Source organism: Oreochromis niloticus, linkage group LG1 (genome assembly GCF_001858045.2).
Source record: "Oreochromis niloticus isolate F11D_XX linkage group LG1, O_niloticus_UMD_NMBU, whole genome shotgun sequence".
Taxonomy (NCBI): domain Eukaryota; kingdom Metazoa; phylum Chordata; class Actinopteri; order Cichliformes; family Cichlidae; genus Oreochromis; species Oreochromis niloticus.
Window position 1 is genome coordinate 12,654,178 of NC_031965.2, and position 27,221 is coordinate 12,681,398.

The 27,221-nt window shown below is 39.5% G+C and overlaps 2 protein-coding genes across 3 annotated transcripts; both read left to right on the forward strand.

Moving 5' to 3' along the window:
- The first annotated feature begins 346 nt into the window (after window positions 1-346).
- On the forward strand, window positions 347-8,089 carry cops2 (COP9 signalosome subunit 2). The gene is given in 14 exon segments (XM_003456760.5): window positions 347-540; window positions 1,019-1,132; window positions 1,234-1,311; window positions 1,401-1,526; window positions 1,630-1,719; window positions 1,811-1,888; window positions 2,162-2,336; window positions 2,462-2,640; window positions 3,079-3,090; window positions 3,092-3,132; window positions 5,180-5,277; window positions 5,361-5,443; window positions 6,350-6,408; window positions 7,483-8,089. Coding segments are annotated over 14 exon segments (1,332 nt in total). The 5' UTR covers window positions 347-486; the 3' UTR covers window positions 7,628-8,089.
- Window positions 8,090-8,209: 120 nt separating this feature from the next.
- On the forward strand, window positions 8,210-25,620 carry secisbp2l (SECIS binding protein 2-like). Of its 2 annotated transcripts, none has more exons than XM_005461580.4 (18): window positions 8,210-8,468; window positions 11,454-11,656; window positions 12,988-13,315; window positions 13,434-13,572; window positions 14,141-14,364; window positions 15,070-15,094; window positions 15,245-15,360; window positions 15,682-15,792; window positions 15,898-16,008; window positions 16,619-16,786; window positions 16,955-17,096; window positions 18,085-18,260; window positions 18,346-18,478; window positions 18,589-18,751; window positions 19,455-19,675; window positions 22,584-22,738; window positions 22,871-23,090; window positions 23,551-25,620. In XM_005461580.4, the coding sequence occupies exons 1-18, from the start codon at window positions 8,448-8,450 to the stop codon at window positions 24,144-24,146; spliced, it is 3,252 nt and encodes a 1,083-aa protein (XP_005461637.1). In that variant the 5' UTR covers window positions 8,210-8,447; the 3' UTR covers window positions 24,147-25,620. The 2 variants fall into 2 exon arrangements, with proteins under 2 accessions (XP_005461637.1, XP_005461638.1); XM_005461581.4 differs by having other exon boundaries at window positions 15,248-15,360.
- Window positions 25,621-27,221: the final 1,601 nt, after the last annotated feature.

The window sequence follows — 27,221 nt, forward strand, 5'->3', positions numbered from 1 at the left end:
TTTGCAAAGTTAAATGTGATTCAGTGAAAAAAACTTCATCTGTAGTTCTTCTATGCATAAGAATTCAACATATTAGTACTGCTGATACATCAATGATACATACATGCATTAAAGGCCAATTTGATTTTTTTTTTTAATCTTCTAATCTAAAATAATAAATCTCATATTCTTAACTGATAAGGTTTGCCTTTGAAATCAAAACACTTCAGTTTAACCATAGTACTTGAGTAAATGTACTTTTCTTCCACTGACAGTAAATTTAGTTACCGAGTCAAAAACATTGTTATAAAAATTATCTATCTGTCATGTCACGTTATGACATCCACGTGAAACCTCACGTATCAGTCGTGATCCAACAGCGCCATCTATAGACGGAAGTATACCCTGCGTCCTACCGCCTCGACCCATCACCTCACTGCTGCAAAACACAGCACAGGCCGGGCTACAGTAGTCTGTCTGTGAATAACAACAAGGAACACCAGCAAGATGTCTGACATGGAAGATGATTTTATGTGCGATGATGAAGAAGATTACGACCTGGTATTTATAAATAAAATTATTCTGCTTGCTTGAATATTGTTAACGTTTGTCCGCTGAGCGCTGACACAAGTCCCGACAGTACATGCTAGCTAATGTTAGCGCTTTAGTTAGCCTGCTGGCTAGCACCAAGCTGACAGCGAATGAATAAGGTTAGCTTCCTAGCTGGCTATCCATAGTTGGTTTTGGCTGATATGCTGCTAACTGATATTAATATACTTTAAACACGTAGTTTAAAGCGTATCCAACTGTCATTTGGATTTGAACTGCAGTCATGAAAATCAAGTCAACTGGCTAGCTAGCAAGCATGACAATGGCTAACATTAGCTCATGGTTAATATTAATAGAATATTTTCACAGGCGGTCTGGCATGCTTAGCTTTTGCGTTAACTAGCTGAGAGTTTGTGGTGAACATGTGTTTTATACGTTTGAAATGACTTTTGCGATCTAAGTTTTTACATTCTTGTATGCTTAAACTTAGGAATACTCAGAGGACAGCAATTCAGAGCCAAATGTGGACTTGGAGAACCAGTACTATAACTCCAAAGCCTTGAAGGAAGATGATCCCAAAGCAGCGCTCAGCAGTTTCCAGAAGGTGGAGTCATACGCCAGAACAATAATTTCTTCTCTGTAGCTCTGTAGCCAAGTTACTTAAAAATGGAATTTACTAATGTATGTTGACTTTGGTGTGTTCAGGTGCTGGAACTAGAAGGAGAGAAAGGAGAATGGGGGTTCAAAGCACTTAAACAGATGATCAAAATCAACTTTAAGCTGGTATACTTTGTAAAACCTTACATCATTGTCTTTTACACTTACCCCACAAATTATTGAGAGGTGGTTTAATGTGTTTCTCAACTCTGTAGACCAACTTTCCAGAGATGATGAACAGGTACAAGCAGCTTCTCACGTACATCAGAAGTGCTGTCACCAGGAACTACTCAGAGAAGTCCATCAACTCCATTCTGGACTACATCTCTACCTCCAAACAGGTGTGGATAGACTGTTTGACATGCATATGTTTTGGGGACTTGAAGCGTTGAGTGTGTTCAGTGTTTTCTGTGCCTGTCTAAAATCTACTTCTCATGTCATTAGATGGACTTGCTACAGGAATTCTATGAAACCACACTGGAGGCTTTGAAGGATGCAAAAAATGACAGACTGTGGTTCAAAACTAACACAAAGGTATACAAAGATTTTCCACTGATTCCAGATAGTGTTAAATAATTCTCTAGTAAAACAAATGTTTATTTTTTATTTTTATTTTTTAATTCAGTTGGGGAAACTGTACTTGGAAAGAGAAGAATATGGGAAACTGCAAAAGATCCTTAGACAACTACACCAGTCCTGTCAGGTAATTTGTTCTGTTAATCTTTGTTTTTGCAGAAAATGAAATATGTGTCTTTGGTTTTATCACAACAGTGTCTTGTAGATCTAATTAAATGCAATGTGGTTGCCCACTTTCTTCAGGCTGAGATAATATCCGTTTCTTAATGAAGAGGTCAAATAACTCTTAATTCACTACTTTTGTTATCATGAAGCTGCTGGTATGTTATAAGCGTATGTGTATTTCACAACAATAATTATTTAATAAATGGTTGCTTCTCTTGTTTTTTATGAACTACAGACAGATGATGGAGAGGATGACCTAAAGAAAGGCACGCAGCTGTTGGAGATCTATGCTCTGGAGATCCAAATGTACACAGCACAGAAAAACAACAAGAAATTGAAAGCTTTGTATGAGCAGTCCCTTCATATTAAATCTGCCATTCCTCACCCACTCATAATGGGAGTTATCAGAGGTATGAAGGTGTAGCTCATAGAGCAGTTACATAGTTTAATGTGCAACTGCTACACTATATATCGTCAAGCTTTTTGCTGCATAACCTGTGGTTTTTTCTTTCTTTTTTTTTGTGGTCCTGGCCAGAGTGTGGTGGGAAGATGCATCTGAGGGAGGGTGAGTTTGAGAAAGCTCACACAGACTTCTTTGAGGCCTTTAAAAACTACGACGAGTCTGGAAGCCCACGAAGGACGACATGCCTGAAGTATCTGGTCTTAGCAAACATGCTTATGAAGTCAGGAATTAACCCCTTTGACTCTCAAGAGGTGGGAATTAGTTGTTTTAGAATTTTTTGTAAGGTTGCTTTCCGTAAATGGTGATAGAGTTTATCTAGTAATATAAACAACACACAGATAAGCTGGTTGCCATAAGTTTTTGCAGGGTTTGTTGTTGTTGTTGTTGTTGTTGTTATTTTGAAAAGGCATCCAGTGGATCTTATTCATTCATTTGTAAGTTGAACTGTTTTTACACGGCAAAAAAAGTGCACATGCAGAATTACTGAAGCATTCATGAAATGTGCGAACTGCAAATATTGTTATCAGATTCATTTGTTTGTATGCATGATCTGAGGCAAGACTAAATTTTTAAACACTGATCAGTCACAGATTTGTGCGTGTAACATTCGTATGCATTGTTAGTGATTAAGGCCCAATATGTTTTATGCTTAAGCTGCAAATAAGTCCTTTTTTTTTTTTCCCCTCAAGGCCAAACCATACAAAAAATGACCCAGAGATCCTAGCGATGACAAACTTAGTAAGGTAAGCATGCATTCATATTCTAATTGTTAAACATAAAAAATAGTGTAGGTGTTGTTTAATCCAACAACACCTTTTCCGCTAGTACTTACTCAGATCGACTCAATGCAACTCGACTCTACTCTGTTTTGGTCATTTTCCGTTAGCTGAAAGTCCCTCGATGACATTTGTATACGACAGGAATAGCACAGCAACGGTGATGGTATATATTCTGGTTGGTGTATTGCTTTTTGTCAGACACGGGGACCATGGTGTTGTTTTATTTTTTAGCCTTTTCACGTGTTGTGGGGTTTCAAAAATGTCTGGTTTGATTTTCATAAACGAGATACTCTGGCGCCTCATTAAGCAAGGTCACTGACTAGGCAATCGGTGGCGAGTCTGTTGATGTCACATCTTTGGATTTCCCCAGATCAGTTGGAACCCTGGCTGAATAGGTTTAAAAAAAAAAAAAAAAAAGTACCTGGTACAGGCACTACCACCTAATGGAAAACCCTAAAAACAGAGTGGAACTGACCTGAGTCGGTACTAGTGGAAAAGGGCTATAAGGTATTACATACATGTAATAAGAATAATCTAGTCCTTAACGGGTCTTAAAGTGAGTTAAAGAGAACATCAGATGAACTATAAAGCATGACATATTATACCGTGTCGTCATTTATGTAACAAAAAATATGGCAGAATGCAGAAACGGTATGTGGAAAACAAAGCTTTTTAAAAAAGAGAGGAGTTCATTGTTGATAAAATGACTGCAAGGTGCCCAGGTCTCGTGGCACTCTGCAAGGCAAGCTGACCGCCCTTGTGCTTGACAGTTGATATGAGGTGTTTTTCCTGATAGGTGGTTTTCTTCAAAGGTGGTGCTTTCTGTTATGGTCTCCACCTTAGCCTCCTCTAGCCAAAGGATATTGTTCCATAAGTCTTGTGGTTTGTTCAGATTCAGTTTTGCAAACCTAAGCTGTGCTGTCATGTTCTTTATAAAGAGAAGATGTTTTATCTTCGCAGATCTTCCAAACAAGTCATACTTGTTCAGTCTTTTCCTCATTATACTGTCATGAACTTTGACATTTAGCATGTTAACTGAGGCCTGTAGAGTCTGAGATCTAGCTCTTAGATTTTTTTGCAAAATCTCTGAGCATTGCACAGTCTGATCTTGTTGGGATGCTCGCTCTTGAAAAAGACTTGTCTCGAATTGTCTTGTGAAAAATCTTTCTCACAGTGGTATGGCAGACTTCATAATGTTTCATATTCTTTCCTCATTGGCGTTGTGTTAACACACACCCAAATGCTCCAGACCAGCAAACTGCCAAAACGTGTTGTTTTGTAGTTCATCTGAGGTTATATTTACCTACCTGATCCTCAGTAGTTGTATTTATCTGCTAAGGACCAGATTGTTTTTATTACATAATGATCTCTATGATCATTGTGTGGTTGTTGCTTGCACACTGTCTCCAGCTCCGTCACTAAACCGTGTTTGCAAGGAGAGAACAAGCTTTAACACAAAAAAGAGACTTTTAACTGGCAGAGATTGCCATCAGTCCCAGGCACATCATGTATAAAAATCATTTCTCAGGAATCCCAGGTTCTATTCAGGTTTACCTAGGGTGTGTGGGTTAGTAATTAAAATGTTGCAATTGCGTGCTAGTTGTAATTATTTTTTTTCATAGCGTGAACAGTGATATATTAACAACATTATTGGTAGTAGGCTTATTCGTAGCAGCTGGCAAAACAGTATAGGATTTTTATAAATGATCAACCCATATTTTTTTTTGTCTTCCTGAAACTTTTACTGGTCTTCTGCTTCCTTGTTTACCCTCTTTAGTCTGCATGTTTGCATAAACAACAGGCACAATCTTGTGTTCTATGCCTAAATTTAAGACTTATTACATAAACAAGGAACTCGGAATGCAAGCTCAAAACTGCAATAAGAATAGTATTTACATAAAAATGTAACATTTTCGCAATGTGTTTGACAGCTTTCAGGATGAGAGTTTGTGTGTGGGTCACGGGGACACCATAAATACAGTAAAACAACAGTGACTGTTTTCCCTTTCAGCGCCTACCAGAACAATGACATCACTGAATTTGAGAAAATCCTGAAAACAAATCACAGTAACATAATGGACGACCCCTTCATCAGAGAGCACATAGAGGGTGAGTGGTGAACGTGACTTCAGTCCACATGCTCAGTGAATGAGTTTGAAAAGTGTATCTGATTATGTGATGTTCTGTTGCAGAGCTCCTGCGCAATATTAGAACTCAAGTACTTATTAAACTCATCAAACCGTACACAAGAATACACATCCCTTTCATATCAAAGGTAAGACCAAGGGCAATAAAGTTGTCCTATACGTTGACTCTGTCTGCAGTCTTTCCTCTTTAGATAACCATTTACGCTCATTTGAACTTCTTTGGATTTTGAATGGGTTCTACTGAAAACCATTCACTCATATTCAAGACGAAAAGGCTGAATGTGGAATACAGAACAAAGATGGTGTTCAGACAGAATCTCATGTTGAAAGGTTGTTGATTCTGGTTATAAGTCGCATTCTTTATTATCAGTCTAGCAGTCTTCACTTTCAAAACTGAACACAGTGTATAGACTATGGGGGAAAAAAGGTGTACATGTGACTCAGGTATGCAAAAAGCTCCATTACTTTTAGTTTAACATCATTGCCTTGGAATGTGCAGCTGTCATTCCGGCACAGATGAAAGGAGCTGATTTGGTGAGAGGCATACACTTCTGACTGAAAGGAAAATTTGGTTTCCTTTCCCAGTCTGTCACTGTACTTTCAGTCTTTAAAGATTAATGGAATCAAATATAACAGAAGTAAATAAAATACTGTTTCAGCATAAACATAACTTTATCCTGATGAAATCGGCATATAGAAGTCAACAGGTATATAATCACATTAATGGATCTCCAGAAAGAAATGCTGAAATAGTGTGGTTCTGTGGTATAATATGTAAAAGTGTGAATTCAAACAAACAAAAAAAAGAACTGAACTGTACATTGTAGGTTTATTCCCTCTGTTTATTTCAACCTTGATTAGCAACGTTTGGTTTAAAACTTAAAAAACAGAAAAGAGAGCTAAAGTGTTCGATAAACTGATAATCTTCACATAAGTGGGGAAATTACTAATAATTCAGAATGTTCAGGTATACTTGCTGACATGCGTCTGAGCAGATGTGAGGATCGGTCTTAACTTCTTCCTTTGTGTTTCAGGAGCTGAACATTGATGTGTGCGACGTGGAGAGTTTGCTGGTGCAGTGCATCTTGGATAAGTAAGCTCCTCACATGTGTGCTGAGAAATTGAGCAGAAAAAAGATCCTTCCTGTAGATAGATGTACTTCCTCATATTTTGCATCCTTTGGCCCATAAGAGAGTCAGGCGGGTATGAATAGACAGTTTCAGTTAGATCTTCAGTTTAATTGAGTGTTACTGTAACAGTGACCTTACGTAAATGCTTGCGTAAATGACATGTCAAGATGTGAAAACAACACACAGCTTGTTTTTACTTTTAGTCATTTTCCTCATGTTCTGTCATCTGCAAGGTTTTGCTACAAGATTGAAAGCTAAAGTATCAGGAAAAGATACTATTATTATTTTCTTTTCCTAAATATGGTTTTAAAAACTGAAATCTTTAAGTTTTTCTTCTTTGTCTTCTCAGTTATTCTGCCTCCATAGGGAGGCCGTATGCAATCACTTCCCTTTGCTTGTTCCTCTGTTTGTCTATTTGTTAGTAGTCTAGTGTCCACAGTTTTCAAGATATCAGATTTTGGGTGATGTTAGATACTAATAATGAGCTGATTTCATTTAGGTGGAAATCATGTCAGTTTCAAGTTCAGTGTGAAAATCAGTAAAAACTTTATATTACGCACAATTAACAACAATATTCTGGGTCTTGGAGGATATTAGTATTAGTATTTGAACCTTGACGGTCATTGTTAGCGCCCCAAGGTCAATGTTGACTTTGAAAAAAAAACCAATTCAAGAAACCATATAGAGTAATCATGACAACGCATGGAGAGGGCTGTACAACAAACTTTTTTATTTTTTCTCATGCACTACAAAACGTCACAATGATGCCATAACAGGCTGATGTCATCATATTGTAATAAAAGAAAAAAATGTAGTATAGCCGTTGCTCTTCAGTGGGGAGTTACACTCGCAGGTCTTGTGTCCTATGTTTTCTTATTTGTTTTTATTGTATTACATTGTAATGGTACTTTTAAAAATAAAAATTGCATTTTAGTGCTGCACTTTTTAAAACTCCACTGAACTCCTATATAAAATCAAGTGGAAGTCTTTCTTGTAAACACACTGATACTTTTTTTTTTTTTTCTTTTCCTTCACAGCACAATCCATGGACGAATTGACCAGGTGAACCAACTACTAGAACTGGACTACCAGAAAAGAGGAGGGGCTCGTTACACAGCTTTAGACAAATGGACAAATCAGCTGAACTCCTTGAACCAAGCCATTGTGAGCAAGCTCACATGATGGCCTGTAAAAATCAAGGGACAAGGAGAAATGGCATGTTTGAATACATCCATAAAGTTATGCTACTGTGCTCCTTCAAGTTTATCCTCTGAGACAAAGAGGCACAGCACAGGCTTTGAGAATGCATCAATATCAAGAAGACCTCCAGCACTCTTAAGACAGTGTTCAGAGTGTGTTGTTTTGTGCTGATAAAAGGAAATCACTGGCACTTATTTTTGTTTTCCGTGTTCCTAATTGGCAAATCCTTCCATGTGCAACACAAAGTTGCATAAGTTGTGAAACAAAAACCTCCAAATGTGTATGAAAACCTGTACACAGTATTTTAATGTATGCTGTTGCCTGTTGGTAATAAAGATGTCTCTCAGCACTAAATGAGTTCAGCTGCCTTTGACTAGCTACAAACTTTGTGCTTTGGGATTTTGATCAAGTAGAATTGAATAAATAAAGGTTTTGAAACTGTTAGCATTGAGATTCATGAGCATTTTCTTTTATGTTACTTTGACTTCCCCTTTGAAGATATTTTTGTGCCCTCGTGACGTAAAACGGTTTCCAGTCGCTTGAAACTTTTTGGACCTCAACGGCTTCCGTTCCAGGTGACACCCATTTTCCCCCTGACAGCAGTCCGCTCCTCGACACCAGCTACTCTGCTGAGAGCTCAGCTAGCTGACGCAGCAGCAACAGTTAACGGTGGGGGTCTGCTTAGAAACTGGGTGTGAGTGACTGTTGGTTATTAATGTTTACAATGAAGAAATTAAAAATACTTCAATCCTGACGTCCACACTGTGGTCGATGACGGTCTGGCGCGGCATCGGTGACTGACATGGACGCGAGTGACAACAAGGTACAGTTTATTTCAAATTGGTGTGTTTTGTTGGAGTGTTGCTAACGCTTTAGCCTTTGGAAATTGATAATTAACGTTAGTTTATAATATCGAGGCCCCAAAAATTCGGATCCTTTTTGCATTGTTCTTAAAGCGATAGTGTAATTCATATGGCTTCGTTGCGTAAATGAGCTTTTTGGTGTCATTATTCGTACTAACGCTACAATGAGCTTCGGTGTTTTGTCAAGCGACAGCAATAAAAGCACTCCTCTTATTTGGCTAGGAAGCTAATAGTAAAACGGCTAACGGCATTTAAAGCGTTAAGGGCGATTTTTTTAAAAAGGTAGCACACGGTGTATTTGTTCCCTTTTGTTCCAGCATTTTTGTTTCTGGTCATTTTTTAAATGTCTTGGGAATATATCTGTGGCAGTACTCCTGTGCGTTATGGACAGACTTGCTTAAATGTTAGCACGGCTTGCTAACTAAAGCTAACACCTTTGCTGTTCTTTGAGACTGCTTGTCTGAGCGATAGGTGGGCGCTAGCAGTACTTTTTTTTAAAAAAAATTGACTGTGTAATTGTGATCGTAATTTCTTAAAGGAGACTTCAGAAAAAGGTTTCAGTCAGGTGGGTATGTTTGCATGAGTGCTGTTGTCATCGGGGAGGCGGAGAGGTTTCATGGATTGTCAGCAGAGGAATGTCTGGTTCTTCTGCATGTCTGTCATTCCTCTGACGCTGTTAGCTATGCAGAAAGTTGACTTTTGTGTTCCGAGGCTTTTGTTGCCAGTCTCTCAAAATAACCTGGCATCAAAATCGCTGCCTCCTGGTGATTTTTCTGGATGAGACAGGTCAAATGCGATCCTTTTTTCTAGGAAAATACATGTGAAAACGCTGATGTTCCTCTCCTTATTTATGTGTAACATTCTGGCTGTCCACCCTGGTTTCAGCACACAATCGCATGCTGTTTGCCGGTGTTTGACAGCAGCTGGTGTGAGAATAAATGCTTACACAAACAAAGGCTTGTGAGATCAGTAGCCCCCCAGTCCATCATCCCCAAGGGATGCACATCTGGGTCTGACCTCATTGCCCTTTTTTCCAATCACAGCTGTCGCATTAATCATCTCAAAAACGAGGTTAAATCAAGCTATGAATTCTGACCAGCTATGTCTTCCTTCACATTGTTAGCTGTATTCTCTACTACTGTTCAAAATGCAAGATTCACCCTGAGTGCACACAAGGCCTCCATGTTGTGGCTTGGCTGATAATTAGCTTATCCTGTCGTACTGTCCCTACTTTATCCTCTCAAACTTAATCCTGTAACATCATCCTGTCAGCCATAGTATGCAATCGCATACGTTTAGACCTACTGCTGTAGTTCTGAACCCTGGTGGAAGCATCATTCTGGTCATGGACATTGCTACTGTTCTCTGGGGGTCTGTGAGTTTCAGAATCTTTCATTTATGGCTGTGTGATTGTCACCAAACTGGCAGAGCAGGCTCCATTTACCATAACTCTCTTTAGATTTAATGAGCTCCATAGGTTACATAAGAAAAAGTGGGAACCACCCACAGACAATAGCAGTGGGAGACAATAGCTGTGGGTGACATCCCCTGGCTGCACTGATACTCCATTCATGCATCCCGACCACAGTTTCACAGAAGAGAGGGGCCATCTTTGTCCTGTGAACCGTGTCACCTCTCCTCATCTTTTGCAAAATGTCAACTTAGACCAAGGTCTCAGAGGTGTGTCCGGCACTTGTAAACAATAAAGGAAAAACTAATGACGCACAAGAGGGGCAGTTATATTTGGTCTGTAGTGCTTTACTTAATATTTTGCATTTTGTTAATATTAATCAAATTTATTTCAAATAAAGTCTTTTTTTGGGGGGGGGGCTCAGGGCATTAGTGTTTTGGTTATTTTTCACCAGGACCTCTTGTTTGTTTATTTCATCAGACAAGCATTTAAGGAGCATGTAATAAGCTGTAAAGCGTTTTTGGTGACATGATATTAAGTAAAGTGTTTGACTTCTACTTTGAATGCAAATTACTTCCAGACAAATGGCAAAGAAAACATTTTTAGGAGAGTTTGGAACTGAACTGTTAACTTATATTTTGCTTAATTTTTAAAATTATTCTAATGTTCAATGCCTCAAACATTAGCTTTGAATGTATGACCACTATTGCCCTAAAAATGAAACTGAATAGACATTGCTAGTTAGGTAACACCCATTATAAATGGCATAAATGTGTCATAAAAATATTCCAAACTCCTCTTGGCTTCAGTAGACCATATAAACGGCAACTGTTCTGTGTATGTCTCCCTTCCAGTCAGATGTTAAGTCATATTTGATCTCAAGGAAGTTTTATGTCCTTGTGATAAGGCCCTACTGTATTTTTTTGTTCTGTTTTTTTTTTTTTTTAGCTCTTTAAGACTGTAAACCAACAGGAACTGTATGAGGAAATGTGTGGCATAGTTTATGATTACTACAAAACACATAACACTGGTCAGTCTGCTGGTAGTCAGTGAATAGCACTTTGTCTCCTTTGGAATTTTGCTGCTATAGTATTATTGTTCCTGGGCTTAAATTGTCCTCTGTCAGTGTTGTTTTGCAGTGTTTTTAGAATTAAGGTTGTAAAGTGTTTCCATTAACTAGAATTTTTTTAACGTGAGAGCGATAGCTTATCAATCATCACAAACCTGCCTGAGCAGTCAAATTGTGGAAGAACATGGAAGGGTTTTCATGATTATATTGTTATGGCCTGTTGCTTCATTCTACAGCTATCTCAAGTAGGTGTGGGGTGGCAATAACAATAAAATAATGTTATTCGCTTCTCTCTTTAGTTACATGTGTGGAAAATGTGATCAGCTGGCTCAGTGACTAGTTAGAATTTGACAAATAGATCTGCGCTCTTAGGTGGAGACCTGTTTCTATCTTCTCATGGAGCCAAATATTGTCTGCCTTTGCTCAGCATCTGTCATTAATCTTTCTTCATTCATCTCTGTGCAGAATGTGAAGCTTTCACCTGAAGTGGAACCGTTCATCCCACAGAAGAAAGGTCTTGACGGATCACTAGTCAGCATGAGTCTTTCTGGCGAGGCAGGTGGAGGAGGGGGCGGAGGCATAGGAGGCAGTGGAGGGGTGGAAAGTACTCCCATTCCAAGCTACCTCATCACCTGCTACCCTTTCGTCCAGGAGAACCAACCCAACAGGTAGTGTTACTCTCTCAAAATGATGGGACATTTGGGAAGGGGTGGAACCTTGAAGGCTGAAACCCCAACTCTTGTCTCTGAGCTGATGGCACTGGTTGTTCTAGTTCAGGATAATTATGGATTTTTCCAGTGTTGCTAGTGTTGAAATATTGTCCTCCCCTGTAGCATTGTGGGAAGTCTGGTGACTTTTGAACTGCATAAGAACAATCTGCTCTCTTCTAAACCGTTCACCACTACTTCTATTTTTGGAGTAACTCATTTATTCTTTGTCACTAAAGTCATTGAAAAAAAACACACATTTCATTCCCAGTGTTGTGCTTCACAAAACGAGATGCTGATCAGACCCTTGAAACAATGTGCTGATTCCGAACCATTAGATTGCTCTGTACTGTAAGACTGTTTAATTATGAATGGAAACCTCCATAGCTGTAGAGAGTTTATATCGAGGGGTAATCTGTGTTTCCAGTCCCTCTTTCTTTGTCCTGAGTGATCTGTTATATCCTGCGAACATCCGTTCTTTTGTTTCCTTCCCTACAATTTGAATGCAAGGAAATGCCCACTATAGCCGGCTGGCTGTGAAAATGTCAACTGGATCATTATCAGCATTTGTGCATTTTGTGCATGTACCCTCTTACAAACCAACCTTTCCATTATAGCCCTCTTATTTTGTAGAAGACATATTAATCAGTTGTCACAGCAGTGCTACGTGTTTTTAAAAAACTAAGACACGTTTTAAACACTGGAAACAAAGTCCACAAAGTAGAGATGCAGTATATAAAAAACAAATTTCAGTATTTGCCGATATTTAGCTGACTGTTAGTATTATCGGTAAAAGGGAACAGCATTTACCAGTGTCAGTGGGCGATATTTAATTGTGTCACATCAGCTTTGCACTAGTTAAACTTTCAAACATGGTTTGAAGAGGTGAAGACTCTTAAAACATCAGGCCAGAATTCCAGGATTGGTGCATCCCCAGTGCAGATATGTACACAATGCAATGATGAATGCAAGAAAGAGTTATGCAGAGTATTCATTCTCTTTCATATACCATATACCTACTTGGCTGTTAGTTGACCTGTGTTAAGATGACATCTAGCTCATAACCTGCTCATGCAACGTTCTGTGGTGTACTGTATGTTGTTGTTTAGTATGCTGTGGGAAGGGAGTATTGTTCTGTTTAAGTTGTTACAGAGAATATTGAGCTGGCTTTAGACAGCTTTCCACAAAAACCCAGTGGTGGAGAAGACATGCTTGATTTTGATGGTTGCGTTTAGTTGAAAGGGTGTAATATTGGTAATAATCCAACATGTCATCTCTCTGTTGCTCCACAGGCAACATCCCATGTATAACGGAGGAGAGCTGCGCTGGCAGCAGCCTAATCCTACCCCTGGTGGTCCATACCTGGCCTACCCAATCTTGTCTTCCCCCCAACCGCCTGTCTCTAATGACTACGCCTACTACCAAATCATGCCTGCGCCATGCCCACCTGTGATGGGCTTCTACCAGCCCTTCCCTGGCACCTATCCAGGTCCAGTGCAAGCTGGAGTGGTCAGTCCTGTGTCTGCAGATGTCAGTGAAAGACCCATGGCACTGGGGCCAGCATATGGAATGACCAGTCAGCGGGGGAGAGGCATGGTCCGGTCTAATGTTCTCCCAAAGGTGCAGAAGATCAGCACCTTTATTTGGATTCTGTTCTACTGATGTTATTTCACACTAAAACTTTTGCCCCCATTTATCTCTATCAACTTGGTGAGAATGCCCTTTCTTTGTTCTACAGCAACATTTGGGTGTGTGCCAGCCTACAAGGGGTCGTCGGCCTCCAACCAGGAGTGTAGCTGTGCAGAAGGAGGTGTGCACCTTAGGGCCGGATGGCAGGACTAAAACTGTAATGTTGGTGGATGCAGCACAGCAGACCGGTACGAATACTGTGGCCATAATTAATATGTTTAATTCCTAGCACTCAGGCTGTATGCAGGATTTATGTAACAATAAACAATGTCAAATAAGAAAGACTTTTAAGTCTGAAGACTGAATAATCTGAGTTTAAATATGACTAAGGTTAGTCATGTTCCTTTTTTCCTACCACTCGAAGGAAGCTGAAGCTGAACACATTCCAGACTTTGTTAGAGTTAATTGCTTGACGTAACAACAAGACTCTTTCCTGTCAGCGAGGAAGTAGAACACAATACCAGTAAGAGCTGTGTCTAGTCTTACAGGTTGATGTTGGTGATGTCTCTGCTTCTAAAAAAAAAACCCCAAAAAAGTGGAATGCTGGTTTTCCAGTTAGAGGTGTTAACCTTTCGCAGACAAGTATGTCAGCAATATTTCTTTTGCTTGAATGAGTTAACAAGCCTGTTTAAATATTTGACTCCACAGCTGTGATTTTATAACCATATAATAATAAAATGTCACAGATAGTCAGAGTAAAGTTGACTGAAGTTTTATTACATTTGACAATCTAAGTTTCCTCTACCTTGTCCTCAGATTTCCCAGGTGAGGTATCAGGGCGTTGTGCTGCTGAGCGAGTAAGTCCTCTGCTGTGGAAAAACCGAACAAAGAGAAGACGGGCTTCCCATCCAGCTGAAAGCTACAACGAGACTGGTGCAAGTGAAGCCGATATAGACAGTGATAGCGGCTACTGTAGCCCCAAACATAACCAGGGAACCGGGGTGATGCAAAGAACAGCAGAGAACACAGCAGCACCCATGGTATGTTGCCTACTGACAAAGGCCTCCAAAACCAATACACTTACCTTTGAAATATATATTTTATCAGCAAAAGGAGTGCTGGGCCGAAGGATATTTTTAACTCTAATCATGTGAACCATAAAATAAACAAAGCTGTACAGATATAAGATGGGAAGAGGAAGTTGAATATTTTTAAAGTCACACCGACAGGTCAGTTACAGTGTCTGTAGCATTAGTAATGTGATATCTGGTAAAATATGTTCTGATGTGTACTTAGAGTGGAACTTAAATGATTGCTTTAGAGCAACACACAGCCTAGAAGCTGCATAAGCCTAAGGACTAATGAGCAAAAGTGATAGATATGAATGTAGTAAGTTTCTGATTTTATGAAGGTAGTGTGTAGATTTTTCATCAGATGTAGCTGAAATTAATTTACAATTTTATAATAAAGGTGCTGAGGGCACTTTGAATCTGAGGATTTGTTTTTGTTATACTTGGAAAAAGTATAATAAAAGTGTAATGTAGTATAAAGTGCCACATTTCCAAATTTCTCTTTTAGTCCATTGTTTCTTTTTCATGTTCGCTATAATAGTTATAATAGAACCAATTTAAGTATATAGCAGAGCTAACACCAAAGAGGGAGCTGTACTAAAGTCTTTAAATTAATTTGCCCACGTAGTGAAACACAAATGGCTCAGCTTTTTCTTTTTCTTTTGTGTGTTATAGGGAGTAGAGGCTGGTGTAATGACTGGTAAGTTTGGCCTAAGATATTTACTGAGCTCACTTTCACTTTGTGTTTTATACTGATATTTATTACGTATCCTGTAGTTATTGTATTAAAAAGGATGGACGTGCTCCTTTTGCATGAGAAATACCTTTTCCCTCCTTTTATATTTACTAGCAGGTACCTGGGTAAATGTAGCATCTCAGGCTCCCTCAAAGTCCTGGGTGGACAGAAACGGTCAGTTTCACAGAGCAGATCAGAGGAAGAATCCCGAGCAGAGAAACTTCTCACAGGTAAAATAGATCCCAGGGGAGCAGAGACAGACTTGTTCAGCATAACGTACTTTAAAGAGAAATAATTGTCATGTTTCAAAATTACATAAATCATTAGCATTCTTTTTTGTTGTTGTTGTTGCCATTTTTAGATGCCTTGAAATACTGAGTCAGCTGTATGTGTGAATTAGTTTATTTTGCTATTTTTGCTCTGGCCTCCTTTCCCAACAAGTTCCCCTCCTTTGATACTAGGTACACAAATAGACCGGGGTTGAGAAACTTGTTGAATTCCAGTGGTACCCTGTCTGACTGGTGTGTTCACTCTCGGTTTCTGCCTTTCAGGATTACCACAGTGGGTGTCAAGGGCGTATGCCACTCAACCAGTCGGAACAAAGACATCCGCCAGTAGCAGTCCCAGGCACAGACCTCACTCCAGAGCCCCTCTACTTTGAGGTGAGCGAGTGTTATCTGTGATTATCTAAGTACTGTTACCACGACATGTCTCTTTTTTTAGAGAATTTAAATTTTGTGCCAAATGGATTTCTGTGGATTTGCTAGGATGAAGATGAGTTTCCAGATCTTGCTTCTGGTGGGGCTGCTCAGCGCAGCAACAAACCAGAATCAACCCCAGCTCAGACACATACGCAACCTAAGCTGCCCAAAAACCTGGTAAGGGAAAACCCCTTTTGAACACAGTTCTCTGTGCCATCATTTGAATATAAGGGCTGTCTATGTGTCCTTCTTATATCAGGCAGTGATACCATCCCTGACATAAAACATGAACAGATTTGGCATTGTACTTTTTCAACATTATTGTTAAGTGTGATTTAAATAATCAATTTCTTTTCTTTTTTTTATTAAAAAAAATAGGAAATACAAACTTTTTGATATAGATGGATAACTATTACCTCATACTTTGTGTATATAGAAAAGTGTCCAGCAAGATTTCTTTATCTAACTAGTGTCAGTGCACATCACCTTCTTAAATAAGTCCTCCTACTCCCCATCAGTCAGTTGTGACACCATTATGTCTTTCAGTGTGTAAATGTAGTTGATAATTGAAGGAAAAATTATAATTATAATAATTGATTGGGGAAAAATTGAGAGTACAGTTAAGATGTACCAAATAACACACAGGGTGGAAAAATTGTTTTCTGACAGCTGGATATTTTCTTGTTGTTGTCCCTTGATGGTTGTGTATCAATGCAGCCAAATCACCAAATATTCTATTGGGAAATCTTTGCATCTTTGCTAATGTGTGCATCTACTTCCATAACAGCTGGAAAATCTGCCAGAAAACTCCCCTATCAACATTGTACAGACACCCATCCCCATCACCACTTCTGTTCCCAAGAGGGCCAAAAGCCAGAGGAAAAAGGCTCTTGCTGCTGCCTTGGCCACTGCACAGGAATACTCTGAAATCAGCATGGAGCAGAAGAAACTACAGGTATGAACTGTGCTTATGTTCCCTGGGCTGGAACAGGCTGGAACTCACCACTTCATGGCCTTGAATTATTATATTATTATTTTTAGCACACAAACCTAGTATTCTTTGGTTGTAATTAACTTTTCAAAAATTCCTTATGTCCTTTTTTTTCCTCTTGTCACCTGACAGGAAGCTTTTATCAAAGCAGCAGGGAAAAAGAGCAAAACCTCTGTGGAGCTTGACCTGGGAGACATGCTGGCAGCTTTGGAGAAACAACAGCAGGCTATGAAAGCCAGGCAACTCACCAATACCAAGCCACTGTCTTTTACAGGTATCAGAAAAAGTTAATCATATGTTAAAAAGTGGCTTAAAACCTACAATACAAATTGGAAATAAGGATTTAAGCTAAATCTATTAAAAGTAAGCTCTTTACTTTGAGGCTTGTAGTAGGTTGTGCTCTGTAGATTTGTAGTGATTGTTGCCTAATGCTGCAGAATTTGTGTTGCTGGCTTGGTAACTGTAACTGACTGTTACCTCTGTGTCCAGACAAACCAGGGCTGCACAATTATGGCCAAAATTATATTTACGATTATTTTGTTCAAGAGCATCTCTTGGAAGAAAAAAAAACTTCAGAATGAAGTCAGGACACTGCTTTCACCATTAAAGTGTATTCCTGTTGATCTTTCTAAATGAATCTTAGCAGGAAAGTAAGATGAACTCTTTCATTCCATTAATTATACCCACATGATGGATGTGAACATACGCAGCAAAGCATTCAACAGCTATGAGATCCCTTTATATCCTGTGGCGTTTTGCATACAGCATGGGTTTTGCTACTTTGAAAAAACTCACTGCACGAGAGGAAACGTCTTTCCTAAAGCATTTGTTACTGTTCTTAGTGGATATGGATCTTTGGCATCAATTATACTGCAGTTTGTCATGTGTTTTCAGGCAGTTTGCAGGATAAATCTGAAGTACTACATTTAACAACTATGTAGCAACTGGCTGCTTTGAGTAACACGCTCTTTGCCTTCTGCTGTGCATAAAGTGCAAGAAACTTCAAGCTGCACACAGCGGGGAGCAGCTGTGATTGGCACGTGGTCGAAGTTAGGCAGCACTTAATTTGCTTTGCATTTTTTTTAATTGGCAGAACATGGAATTTAAATGTTGTCCACCTGCTCATGTTCATGTAATTGCAGGAAGCAAAAATCGTGATCAAGATAAAAATGTGATTCGTCATGCAGCCTTGAACCAAACATCACGACCCCTATGTTCACACACATGTACATATACTTAGATTTCATTCTCTTTGTCTGCAGTTGGAACAACTACTCCCTTCCACAGCTCAGGCTCTACCAGTGTGCCGTCTATGCTGAGGGGTCATCAGCAGTCTCACTCGACCCCGCACAATGCCTTGGACTCCACTGCACCTCGTATAAAGAGAGGGAAGGAGAGAGAGATCCCCAAAGTCAAACGACCAACAGCCCTCAAGAAGGTTAATAATTTAAGAATGAAAGTATATTAAAGTTCTCTTTAAGTACCTTTGTGTTAGACATTGTTTTTTCTCTTTGCTTATGTAGATTATTTTGAAGGAACGTGAAGGGAAGAAAGGGAAGCCATGTGCAGAACAAGAGTCATCAAGTCATGACGAACATGGGGATGAGTGTCTACATTTTACTGATGATCTTACGCAACAGCCTGCTTCTCAGGAAGGTCAGTGTCATTACCAAGAAGTGAAGTAATTCAGTAGTACCCACGCTTTTCTTTTTTAATCCGTTATAAAGTTCCTCATTCTTATTTGTGGTCTGTTTTTTGTGATGCAGAAAACGGTCTGAGTGTGCCCAGTGATACATCCCTTTCCCCAGCCAGTCAGAACTCTCCTTACAGCATCACCCCAGTGTCCCAAGGCTCTCCTGCCAGCTCGGGTATCGGAAGTCCCATGGCTTCAAATGCCATCACCAAGATCCACAGCCGACGTTTCAGAGAGTAAGTGCTCACTATTACCCCGCGTGAACTGAAAAACTGTGACTATCGAATGGGGCAGACCTTTAGTAAGAAATGCCTGGAATGTCTGCAAAAACCCAGTGTGGTAACAAAAATGGTTAGTAAAGCAAATACTTGGCCCACTCAAAAATCACAGAGCCTCTGCTTGTAAGACGCATACTCTGAATGTTATCGGGTGTTTTTAAGGGCGGATCTGTACAATAAAGAATTGTAGAGTATGGCACAGACGCCGAGCGCGTTGTCCTCTCTCTGCAAAAATGTATGCCAGCGGTCACAAATACAGCATTGTCCCTCTCTGGCCCCTGATGTGGGCCTATTGTGCCAACCCACTCGTCTAGAACAGATTTAGCTTTTAAGTCTTCAAAAGGCCTCTGTAGCCACGCTCCTCCTCTCAGCTATGACCCCCAGGACACTTGTTCCTCAGACCACACCAGTAGAACTTCCAGTAGCAAAGTATAGTACCATAAGCATCATGAACAAAGAAGTAAACAAAGCTGTCATGAAGAGCTGCATAAACTTTGAAAGTCATTTAAAGCCTTGTAGGACATAAGTCAGTCCCAAGTAGATATCTCCTAGTCCTTTTTTATTAGCCATAAGACTCTTCAATTAACTGTTACAATTAAAAGAATGTTTAGCATTTTGTTGTCATTTTCATTTTCTTCCTTCCTCCCTCCCTCTTCTGCAGGTACTGTAACCAAGTGCTGAGCAAGGAGATCGACGAGAGCGTGACTTTGCTGCTACAGGAACTGGTTCGCTTCCAGGAGCGAGTCTACCAGAAGGATCCGACTAAGGCTAAATCCAAGCGTCGCCTGGTCATGGGTCTAAGAGAGGTCACCAAGCACATGAAGCTTCATAAGATTAAGTGTGTCATCATCTCTCCCAACTGTGAGAAGATTCAGGCCAAAGGTGATTATTGCAGTACTACCGCCAGCATCAAGCCATATTAGGTCATATTGTCTAAGGTCTGACCAGCTTATAGGTTTGAGTTCATATGATTATTTGTTAATATATTTATGTTGCAAATGGAAATCAGTCACATGTTGCAGCTAACAGAGAAATGTCTGTTTTTAAGGACCATTACAGCAGTTTTCATATTTTAGCTCACTAGCCTGTTTTAATTCACTGTTTGTGGCCTAATAGTCATTTTCAGGAAAAACAGAGCTCACACACTAACTGAGCAATGACGAAAATGGATTTAAAAAGGGGAACGCAGTACCTGTGTTTGCTCACTGTGGTTATTTTGTAGCCACAAGATATTAGAGGTACTATTGCATTACCACAAGTAATGTAGTAATGTGTGACCATAAGATCAAAAGCACATGGCCACAAGATATGTCATCTCCTGCTGACCATACTGGGCAAGCTGTGTAGTTATTATTATATGAAAGCCAGTTTATCTGCTTTAGATTCATTATATTTTTTGAGATCTAATTAGGGCTGGTTATCGTCACTGATTTCTACAACTAATTCAATTCTGATTCACAAGGTCCCGATTTGATTCAACTCGATTTTGACTTGGACAGTCAGAAATATTATTATTATGAGCATTTATGTTGGACATGTACTGTCTAAACCTTGTAAATTATAATTTGGAATTGAATATTTTTTTGACTATTTCTCTGCAATTACAAACTCGGTGTAAAAGATCTATGTACAAAAGCAGAGCTGACACTTGTGAGACTTAAGTAAGTAGTAAGTAAGTAAACTTTATTTATTAAGCGCTTTTCGCAGATAGACAATCACAAAGCGCTGTACATAAATATTAAAATAAACAATAAAATCGATAGACAATGTACACAATATAAAAGATCAAATGTAAATAATGTAAAAAATATAAAATATGAAGAGATCAACAAAAGGCTTGTTTAAACAGAAAAGTTTTTAACTGTTTTTTTAAAACAATCCACAGAGTCAAGCAAACGTAACTGTAGTGGTAAACTGTTCTACAGCCTTGGTGCAACAGACTGAAAGGCTCTGTCCCCTTTTGTCTTCAGTCGTGTACGGGGAACAACTAAGAGACTTTGAGTCTGTGAGCGGAGATGACGAGCAGCAGTGTATTTTATAAGAAGCTTGGATAGATAATCTGGGGCCTGGCCATTTAGTGCTCTATATGTTAAAACAAGAATTTTAAAGCGAATTCTAAACTCTATTGGGAGCCAATGTAAAGAATATAAGATGGGAGTGATCACAACCCAAGAACATACATAACTGCACAAACGTGTAACATAACTGATGCCTAGTTCGGAGTTTTATGGACTTAATCAGAGGTGTGAGCATCACAGCAGATGCCTTTGTGTCAAAGTAATGGAGGATAAAACCAAAAAATATGAAGGACATTTTCCTGGCCAGGCTTTTTATAGCAGATAAGCCCCTTGAAAATATTCTGCAGTAGATCAAAAACAGAAGAAAACCATGAATCAGCAGATGAACATTACCTGATGCTCCTGAAGTGAAGCAGAGCAAAGTTACAGAGGTTTTATTAGAGACACAGCTAATCGCTTTGTAATTTGGCATCATTTCTAAATGTTTAAATTTCTTCGGTATTTAACAGCAGAAATTAGGCTTTCTTGTCGAAGGTCATTTTTGAAAAAAAACAAAAAACACAGCAGGCGACAACACTGAACACAACGGTAGACTTGTGCGTAAAAAGCAAGTGAATAAGGCAGAAAGCAGATTTTTGATGGGAAACTCGTCTTGAAGTACACTGAGAGAAAGCAGGAAGTGTGATTTTTCTTTTCTTTTCTTTTTTTTTTTTCTTTTTAAATATCATGGTGGAAGCAAAATGACAATAGTAAGAGGAATTCATGCTTTTCAAACATGAAGCGTAGTTTTGGTATTCTTCTGCTGCTGGTTCAGTGAATTTTGGTCGGAGAGTGACAAAACCTGCAGTTTGGGAATCTGAGATATCGGCTTTCAGCACCCGTCGGCATGTCCGTGTATGTGCCGTCTAGTGACCGCGCTTTGAGTTGATGTCTTTGCGCGGAGTCTGTTTACCTGCTCTTTAATCGTTTTCTGTTTTAGCTGTTTAGCTGAAATTGTTTTGTGAGCTTTAAACTGAGATTCTGGTGCTTCTGGCAAATTACATTTATATATAAAAATCGATTCAGGAGTTAATGAATCGATATCACATTATTCAAACTAAAATCAATCTGAATCAGGAATCAATTTATTTATTTTTTTCTTTTTTAGTTTTTTTTTTTTAAACCCACCCTGGATGTAATGATATTATGCATTCTGTTTTTTGTTTTTTTTAAGTTTAGGGGACTTGTTAAATTTCTTTGTGTGTGTGTGTGTGTGTGTGTGTGTGTGTGTGTGTGTGTGTGTGTGTGTGTGTGTGTGTAAAATTTAACATATACATCTGGTTCACATTTGGCCAACATCAGTTCTGATCACTATTCAGCCCCTCCAGCTCAACATATTTTGATGTGTCCATGTTTAAGATGAGAGCTGACCCATTGTGCTCAGTAAATGGCAGATTCCATATTTTGTGACCATGCATTGTTAAACTGTGCCCATATTTTAGTTAGGAGGTTAGTGAGTTTGTGTTACCACGGTGTATTAACACATGGTCGTCACTCATGTCACTGTAGGAGCTCCAAATGTTATGTTTCTACAGTGTGCGTTTTCTCTATATGGCTCCCAGATATCAAAATGTATTGTTTTTAGACTCTGCTGTGTGTGTGTGTGTGTGTGTGTGTGTGTGTGTGTGTGTGTGTGTGTGTGTGTGTGTGTGTTGGTTTTTTTGTTTTGTTTAGTTTTCTCTTCTTCCCAAGTGTGATACATTTGAGTCACTGATTGTTTTTCTGTGCTGCAGGTGGTTTGGATGAAGCTTTATACAATGTAATTGCGATGGCCAGGGAGCAGGAGATCCCGTTTGTGTTCGCCTTGGGCAGAAAAGCTCTCGGACGCTGTGTCAACAAGCTGGTGCCCGTTAGTGTTGTGGGCATTTTCAACTATTCTGGAGCTGAGGTAGGACACTCATGTCATTTTAAACCTTTAATACTTATCCACATAATCTGCCCAAGTTAGTGATGATGATGATGATGATGAGCTCTCTGTATCTTTTTGTTTGTTTGTTTGTTTTTTAAATGCCTTTCTCAGGGACTCTTCAACCATTTAGTTTCTCTAACCGAAGAGGCTAGGAAGGCCTACAAAGACATGGTGTCCGCTCTGGAGCAGGAGCAGGCTGAGGAGGCTCTGAAGAATGATAAGAAGGTCCCACATCACATGGGGCATTCCCGCAACCACTCTGCTGCTTCAGCCATCTCCTTTTGCTCCATCTTCTCTGAGCCCATCTCAGAGGTTAATGAAAAGGAATACGGTAAGCCCTGTTTCTGTTTCTTTACTATTTGCTTTATGTTATTAGTCTTATCAAAGTACCTCTTTGGCAGTAGTAGCTGGTTGGAGTAGAGTTCTGTTTATCTACATGTACTAGTTGTTACAAACCTAGGTTTAAAGGTCACACAGAATTTTCTGTGGATAAATCCTGGGGATAGTGAGATGATTAATAGGGAAACAAGGTAGGCAACACTAAGGTTTAGAGAAATATGGTTGTTTTCTTGGACTTTTCATTCATTTAGACTTTTTTTTTTTTTTCCTGAATAAAATTCAGATACTTCTATTTGGAAGTATTAACAACTCAAACATGTGAAAGGTTAGGGACCACTGGTGTAATGTTTTTAACATATTGTGTAGTTATGTAAATTTATTGAGTTACTTTCCTCACCTGTAATGTTGGTGATCTGAGAAAATGGACCATGTGGTTGTATTTTTTTCTTCAGAGACCAATTGGAGGAGCATGATGGAGACTTCTGATGCCCCAGAACCTGTAGAGAGCGAGCCGAGTCGCCCTTCACCCTTAACAGGCACCCAGAAAGACAGTGAGGCCCCAGCAGTTACCAACAACACCGCCCCTCTTGGCGCTACCGTTCCCCAGCCCAGGGCTCCAGCTCCAGAGAGAGATGAGGTCCGAGCTGACGACAGGCTGGAGCTGGCCTCTCAGCAGAGCACAGAGACAGGCTCGTTGGATGGAAGCTGCAGGGGGCCGCTGAACTCATCCATCACTTCCACCACTTCCACCCTGGTTCCTGGGATGTTGGAGGAGGCTGAGGAGGAGGAGGATGAGGAGGAGGACTACACTCCTGAACCCATTTCTGTAGAAGTGCCCACTCTGAGCAGCCGCATTGAATCCTGGGTGTCCAAGACCCTGGAAAACCTCCAGCTGGGAAAGAGCCAAGAAAGTACTGAAGAGGAGGAGGAAGAGGATGGAGAGGAGAGGGTACAGAGTGAGGATGATGAGGACCTTGATTCAGCAGAGATCACAAAGACGAAGATGGAAGGCAAAGAACAAGCGGAGGCTAAAAAGCCCACTGGTTGAAATCACTTACACGCGTACATTCCCTCCCTCTCACACATCCCTCTTCACAGCAACCAGCAGCCCTCCTCCTTTGTGTCTAGCCCCTGACACAAGTCATAATCTCAGGTATCCACCCAGCTGACCAATGCTCTCTCACTCACACACACACACATGCACACATTACAGAGAAACTGACCAACTTAAAACCACACAGAGTCACAGACCAAACAGCTAACAAAGTCTGAGGGTTATAGATTCACACCAAAACTCATCTGATGATTTTAAAAGGATGCCCTCTTTGTTTTTCTTTTCATTTTTTCTTTTTTTTTGGGCCCCATAACCTGCAACACTTGAATAAAGGGTGGAGCTTTCCCTCCTCCACAGCCGAACTCTTTCAGAGTCAGGAACATTTGTGGGAGCAAGCGATGAGCGCTCAATGACGTTGAGCTGGTGTCTGCAGCTCACAGAGGGGGAAGGTTGGAACCTTTCAACTCGCATCTTAACTTTATTCAGAGCTCGGAGGGTTTTCAGCTCTGTAAGTATTTGTGTGTTTGTGTGTGCACTTTGGAGGCACAGTTTGCATTTATTTTGCTCTGTCCTTTGGCTTTAGCTATGTAAATAATGTGTGTGTTTGTGTGTTTAATTTCACCTCGCTGCTCCAGGAGGAAAAGAGAGAGAGAGGGGGTTTCTTTATAACTGCTTAGTTGGCAATTAGCTTTCATCACGGAATATTACAGTGTCAGGGGTTCTGTCTTTGTACCAAAACCACTCCCGCGCATCAGTTGTCTGTTTTTTAATGTTTAAATAAATAAGTGTCTCATTCTGAATTCAGATGATTTAAATTACTTAACTTCTAAGAAGCAAATCAAGCTTTGTGAATATAACCTTGTCTAGGTGGTTCTACTGCAATATGTAACGTTTTGTCATATTGATCTTGCCTATTGTCAAATTATTTGGGGTTTGTTTTCCTCTGAATGGAGTCCTAGTTCCTAGATGCTGTCCATGCTTCATAAAAAAACAAAACAAAGAAAAATGCTCCTGTTTTTTTTCCACTCACTAGTGTTCTCTGATGGCGGGGCTCTCAAACCGTCTCTTACAAAGGTTCCCAGCATCATTATCATCAACACTGAGATCTTTATTCAATCCTGAAAGTACATTTTCCCAACTAAATTTTGAGAGACACATCTTGGTTGTTACTTCCTCAATACTAAAGCACTGAGCCTGTGTGTGTGCAGTTTACAGCTTCATGAAATAATTGGGAAACTGGATGCTGGAAGACAAACGTGTGAACTTAAGAAATTTGTTATTGGCCCCTCCCCCCTCAAAAACCATTTGATTAAAACTAAAATCCTCAGTGCTTCACCACCGCTAGTTAAATAAGTCATCACCAAGTCATGCACATACCTTTGTAAATATAATTGTACAAAGGAGATTTTGCATTGTATTAAACAAAATACAATCATCCTGTTCTTCAAGCCATTTAGTAGGTTTAACATTGTAATAGTTGGAATCCAATTAGATAAAAGTATTCGATCATGAATCATGGAGAGATGTCGGCCCGTCGATAGTGATGCAGTACGTCAGGCTGTATGCAATGTGGAGATGGGACGGTGTACTGAATATCATACTTGGGATTTTGAAAGTATTTCTAGTTTGATTCAAGGTACGCTGTGTAGGCATTTTTTGGTATGACTTCCATCAAAGTGTTTAAAGTATGTTATTTGACAGCAAATGTGTTTTTTGCACTATGTAAATACAGTACTGGTAAAGGTCTTGTAACTAATGTGAACAAAAAAAAAAATGGTTCAATGAAGTACTTTTTTCAGCGTGTTCCTCATCTTTACATGGATATTTAAGATGGTCTCCTTAAGACTGTACGTCATTAACAGCATTGTTTCAGGCTGTTTCTCATTACCCTGTTGTCACTCTTAACCTATGGACTGATGATTAACATCATTAAAATGTTGTTTAAGAAAATCTTCTGACTGGTGCCTCATCTTCTCTCCATTGTTAACCTAATTTGGGTTTATTTATAAAGAGCCAAATGTGTGTTCTTTCATAAACGCATGCAGCCTGAAGATCCCCACAAAGAAAGAAAAATGATCACAATAACAAGGTTAAAGAACCAAACAATAAGTTTTAAACCAATAAAAGATGAAAAAGTCTAAAAATTAGATTAGATGAACAAGTTAAAAGTTAAAATGAATTACCTAAATGAAAACACTGCACAAGAGATGAAACGGAACAACAGAGAATTAATCCGCTATGAGTTTCATAATACATTATTTCTGTTACTTTGCAAAGAAAAGAGTCAAACATTCTGTCTTCAGTCTCTGACTTTTGTGAAAAGGAATCTTATTTTTTAAACAAAGCAACATTTGAATTAAGAATGGCTGGACACTTCATTAGTTGCACCTTCAGAGTTCCCTTTTTTGGGGGGGCAGATATTTAAGGTGCTGTAAATATTCCCCAGTGATTTTGGTCTTGTGGTCATAAAGGGATGGACATGTTAGCAGAAACAAGCAAATAGACTGTTGTGTTTCAATGATACCTAAAACAAAACATTAGACCACCGCCAGCTTAAACTGTTGATGCAAGAAACTGACTCATGAGAGAAGGCAACATTTTTCCCATCTTGTATTGTCAAAATTCGGTGAGCCTGTGTAACTTGTAGCTGCAGTTTCCTGTTCTTAGCTGACGAAAGCTGCATGTGGTGTGCTCTTCTGCTGCTTCAGGGTTCAATGTGTTGTGCATTCAGAGATGCTCTTCTGCAAACCTTGTTTGTAATGAGTAGTAATTTGAATTACTGTCAGCCCAAAGCAGTCTGGCCATTCTCTTCTGACATAAATAAGTATTTTCTCCCACAGAACAGCGGCTCGCTGGGTATTTTCCCTTTCTCTCCAAACCCTAGAGCTGCACTGATTTGCTGCAGCGTGGTGGTTGACGTAAATGTGCAGTTGAACAGAGCTACCAAACAAAACAGCTCCTGAGTTTATAGTTAACAGACCAGCTGATTACTGAAAAAAGTGGTAGCAACATCATATAGATTGTAGTTTTAATAAACGGCCACTAGGAAGGGACAAAACTCTGCCATAG